This window comes from Sinocyclocheilus anshuiensis, unplaced genomic scaffold, assembly GCF_001515605.1.
Source record: "Sinocyclocheilus anshuiensis isolate Anshui unplaced genomic scaffold, SAMN03320099.WGS_v1.1 scaffold324, whole genome shotgun sequence".
NCBI lineage: Eukaryota > Metazoa > Chordata > Actinopteri > Cypriniformes > Cyprinidae > Sinocyclocheilus > Sinocyclocheilus anshuiensis.
Genome location: NW_015554081.1, coordinates 486,886 through 492,184, shown reverse-complemented (window position 1 = coordinate 492,184; position 5,299 = coordinate 486,886). Strand labels below are relative to the sequence as shown.

The 5,299-nt window shown below is 36.1% G+C and overlaps 1 protein-coding gene across 2 annotated transcripts in view; it reads left to right on the top strand.

The window, feature by feature from the left end:
- The window catches only part of scamp2 (secretory carrier membrane protein 2), a 19,005-nt gene continuing 13,706 nt past the window's right edge, over positions 1-5,299 (top strand). For both annotated transcript variants that reach the window (XM_016461151.1, XM_016461150.1), the window contains exon 1: positions 1-147. In XM_016461151.1, coding sequence (XP_016316637.1) covers positions 91-147 — 57 coding nt within the window. In that variant the 5' untranslated portion in view covers positions 1-90. The remainder of the gene's footprint in view (positions 148-5,299) is intronic.

Here is a 5,299-nt window from a genome sequence, read left to right as displayed (position 1 = left end):
CAGAGCGGAAGTGCAGAGAGGAAACATCAACGGTCGCAGCTCTGGTGCCGCTCTCAGTTTGGACTCTAAAGGCGGATAAAGCCCATTATAATGTCGGGATTTGACTCCAACCCGTTTGAAGATCCAGTCGACGTCAATCCCTTCCAGGTGAGGAACACGGGAGAAGCGCTTCGGAGGGGTTCAGCGGGGTTCAGCGGGGTTTGTGCTGATGAGGGGGAGTTTTGGGTCAGATGAGTTCGGTTCGGCTGCAGACGTGTCATGGTCGCTGCTGCGCTAGTTAGCTAGCTAGCTAGCTAGCTAGTTAGTTAGTTAGTTAGTTAGTTGTCGCTGGTGAAGGGTGGATCCGCGCAGGTTTGGTGACACGCTGAAGGCCAGAGCGCCACTCCTGTTAATGTCACAACCGAGTCGAGCTCTATAACTCTATAACTGCCTGCCCTGGATGAAGCTCTGTGAGTCACTGAGGCTCTGGTCACCTGGGATTCTTCTTCATGCGCACTAAAGGCCGCATAATCAAGCTGAAATGCATTAAAAAATAACTCATATTTCTGAATATATTTGATCAGGACATGCTGGGCTGCCACTATGCTTTCTGCACAACAAGTGAAAAGTGAAATAAGTGCATTTTCCATATTAAGTGAAAACAATAACTAACATGACAGATGATTAAAATATACAATGCAAAAGGTCAGGATCTCATCTCACACTGGTATATTTGACAAATAACGTGATTTAAAAAAAAAAGTTATAAAAGTCTAGGTTAAAATGTATGTAAATATAAAATGTATGTATATTGTATATTGCATGTATATTACATGTTTTTTCTTTTGCATTTACACACACACTTTTTTTTGCAGTTAATTTCAATAAACCTGCTGTGTGACAAATGCACAATTTATAAAAGTAAAAACATGGAATGCAAAAAAAACAACAATGATAAACAAACATATGTTGCATTATATAATAATTATGCATTATAGCATATATAATTATTCACTGGTCGGAATTTTTACAGGGTATTTGACAAATGCACTTTTAATCAACATTACAATTTTAGATTAAAGTGTATGTAAATGTTAATGTATTTGTATTCTAGGTGCATTTATGAATGTTTTCATTTTTTTAAAAATAAATCTGCAGTGTGAAAAATGCACAGTTTTTAAAAGTAAAAACATGGCATGCACTAAACAATAATAAACAGATATATACATTATATAATAATAAATATTAATGTTTTTTTTTGCAGTTGACTAATAGTTCTGCTGTTTGGTAAAAGTACAGTTTAATAAAAATATTGCATGTAGTCTTAATTTATACTCATAATTTAGTAATAATAATAATATATAAAAATTATAAACACACATTATTATTATTAAATTATAACATGCTTAAATAATATGAATTTAACTACTAAACATTTCATTTAAGATTTACTTTTTTTTTAAGAAGTCTGTTATGCTCACCAAAGCTGCATTTATTTGATGAAAAATATTGTAAAGACGGTAATATTGTGAAATTTTACAATTTGAATTCTCTCAATTTATTTGACATTTGAAGTGTATTAAGTGTAAGCTGCTGACTGATGCACACAGACACATCACAGGCTGCATTAGTTTTCCTGTGATATTCTCACAGTCTGTTTGTCATCTGGCATCTTTGTTGTGTTTTCATTCTCACTGATTTGAGCAGTGATGTTCTGCTGTGTCTGATGCTGTTGATTCATGAAAGTGTCAGTGACAGTTATGACATTGTATGTCATATTTCATGAGGTGTGGCATAATACTGATTGTTATGGCCAGAAGAGATGCTCTGCAGGTCACACTTGCACACAGTGTTTGTCTGATGCAGAGTTCACACTGCACGATTTTCAAACTCGTCGGGTCACCGTTGTTTTCACACTGCGTGACTATCTGGGGTAGCATTCAGTCGCTGCTGTGTTCACATTGCACGATGGATCGGCGACAGGGGGTTTCACACTGCATGACTTCACAATAGGAAGAATCGCCGACAGCTCTGTCTGGTCCGCAAACTACGTTTCACAACAAAACACACGCGAGAAGTGATAATGAAATAACGCGAGAACCCGCGTGCGTCAGACCGGAGTTCTCGAGCGAGACTGTAATTATTAAAAAAATATATATATAGCCCGCAAATTGTCTGTGAGCTGATTTCCAGCTACAAGGAGAAAAAGAAAAACAGATTATGCAGGAGGGAGATGCAGGGAACAGGGATTGGGTGTTCTGCAAAGAGAGTTGGAGGTAAATAATTTTGCAGTAACTGTTATGCTGATGTTGTGGCTGGGAAAGCAAATGTTTGTGCTTGTTTCTGTATGATATAATTGTTCATATATCTATTAAAATACTGATATTCTGGTCTATAACTCCTCCCCGAACTTCCCGCTGCCCTGTATCATCGCCGATGTAGTTTTCGGTCAGAAATCATTGCACACAGTGTGATTGTGAATCGCCGACAGCTCCAGATATTTAGCATGCCAAATATTTCACGGGTGTCGGCGCGTGTCGGCGATTCCCTCAGATCGCGTCTTTGATAATTCACACTGCGTGATTGTCACTCGCGTGAACGAGCACCGATTTGACTCCGATTTCGGGCATTTGTCGGCAATTTCGCAAACCCTGTCGGCGAGTGAAAAATCGGGCTAAAATCATGCAGTGTGAACTCGGCATAAGGCATCAGTGTTTCAGTCTGACCATCGGTTGATCTGCTAATAAGGAATCTGTAGTTAAAGGTTCAGATATCTGAATGATCGCGGGTTAATACTCAGTAATCTCATTGACCTAGCTAATTGAACGTCAGACATCTTTCTAGATCTGATTATAAAAAGTTAAAAGGGTAAGTGTGTAATTTCATGTTAAAATACTACTAATACTAACGCAATTAATTGCTAAAATACTTCTATCCTACTTCTGACGTATTGTGCTTTCTCCGATTTTAGATCTTAATAATCTATATTTGTGGAAAATGTAAAAAAAGCCTTCTATTTTCCATTTATAATTAAATGTAAAGTCGTGTATAAAATGTAAAATCGTTTTTGCTTTTTTGCAGTTGACTTTAATAGTCCCACTCATAGTTTTAAAAGTCAAAATATGACATGATGTAATCTCTCAATTGTTATTCATTGTAATATTATATTTAATATTATACAATTATAAATATTTATTTATAATTTAAATTATTATTATTATTATAAAATTATAATTTGCTTAAATAATGTTTATAAAATATATATTTTCTGCTCACCAAGGCTGCATTTATTTGATAAAAATACAGTAATATTGTGAAATATTATTACAGTTGAAAATAACTGGTTTCTCCCAATAAATGTGACATTTGAAGTGTATTTAAGTGTAAGCTGCTGACTGATGCACACAGACTCATCACAGGCTGCTTTTGTAGTATAATTTATAATTAAATGTTAAGTCCAAGTACAACAAATTGGAGTCTGAACATTTTTTTTTTAAATAAAGTCTCAAGTAAATTAATATGAATAATTGTATGTATTCTTAACTGTCTTAATTCAATTAAAATAAATTTTTAAATAATTTTAGAATTTTAATTCCTTGCTTTTATTGTTGTGATTATTTTTATGATTATTTTAATTCCTTTTATCTAAAGCACTTTGAATTACCATTGTGTATGAAATGTGCCAAATAAATAAACCTGCCTTCCCTTGCCTTATTGAATTATATATGATTCTTATATTTCTATCCCATTTAAATAATAATGACAATACAACAATTATTTAAACTTAACACAGTGACATGGTTACGCTTGAAATAAGACTAAAATGCAGATAATATTACAAATGACCACAAATTTAAGAACCAAAAATACAAAATGGGTCTTTCTAATAAAGTCTGTATATGTTTATGGTCGTGTTCTGCTGTGATTTTGTTATTAATGCCAGGTGTTGGTCTGCAGTGAGTTTCTGTTGAGGCCTGTGGGAATGAGAGCAGGTGTGTTTGTCAGGACAGACCGCAGAGACACAGTCAAATGCAATTATTGCATATTTTAAAGTGCTCATGTCATACCTGTTTAAAATGTTATGCAACTTTGTGACGTCCGTTTGGAACGAGAACATTCAGTGAATTTGGTTTCTCATGATTTGAGCCTTTGAGATGCTCTTTGATTTGTCTCGGATCTTTCTGCTTTTGAGGATGAAGGGAGTTATCTGTGTCTGTTGTCTTTTATGTGTCCCACACATTACGTCTCTTCCTGTAGAGTCCTGTCCTGATGGACTCAGATGTGATTAATGAGTACTGAAGAGTCACATTAATAATCGGTGAATGTTCTCCGGCTGCTAGATGAATCTACATGCACTTTGAACAGATGTTTAGATTATGTTGTTCTCGTGAGAATAACTAAAACTAGAATACCTTGGCATTATGGAAACGGGTTTTTCATGGGCAAACACCACTAATTTTTTTTCTTCATAACGTGCAGAAATGAAGCTCGGATGCTTCAGTATATTTCCTGTGATGAGTCAGATCTGTGGTTTGTAATGGTAAGCTGATGGACAGTACGAGCTGAATTAGCCTGTAAGGAAGGATCTGTGCTGCTTTCTGGATTTTGGTTCCTCGTTGTGACTACAGAGGCTTCTAAAATATTGTCAGATGATTGTGACCTATTTAACTCTCTGCGATGTTGTCACTGCGTATTGTGATTGAGGCATGTGACTCAGTAAAACACTCATATATCATGCTTTCAATTGGCCTGGATCCATGAAGTAATAAAAATAGTATATTAAATGGGTCATATGATGCGATTTCAATTTTTCCTTTCTCTTTGGAGTGTTACAAGCTCTTGGTGCATAAAGAAGATCTGTAAAGTTGCAAAGACTAAAGTCTCAAATCCAAAGAGATATTCTTTATAAAAGTTAAGAGTCAGCCACGCCTACCTAAAACGGCTCGTTCGAACCGGAGTCCAGCCCGGAGTCGTCACATGTGGTTGCCGCAAGCCCTCCGGACGCTCCTTCGTCGAATCCGCCGGCCTCCGCTGACTCAGCCCGCCGGCCGGTCCTCACTTTATGCCCTGGCCTCCAATCACTCTAGCCTCCGGCCTCTGCTCACTCTAGGCCGCGGTGTGTGACGCTTTTTCGTTGTGAAAAACTGTGTGCCCCATCCTTCTATGTATGTATAATATAGAAATGTATTATTATTTAATAATATTAATATAAAACTAATAATATAATTCTAATTCTAATATAAAATTAATAAACTCTTTTGTTGAATTTGATTGCTTCCATTGTCCTCATTTGTAAGTCGCTTTGGATAAAAGCGGCTGC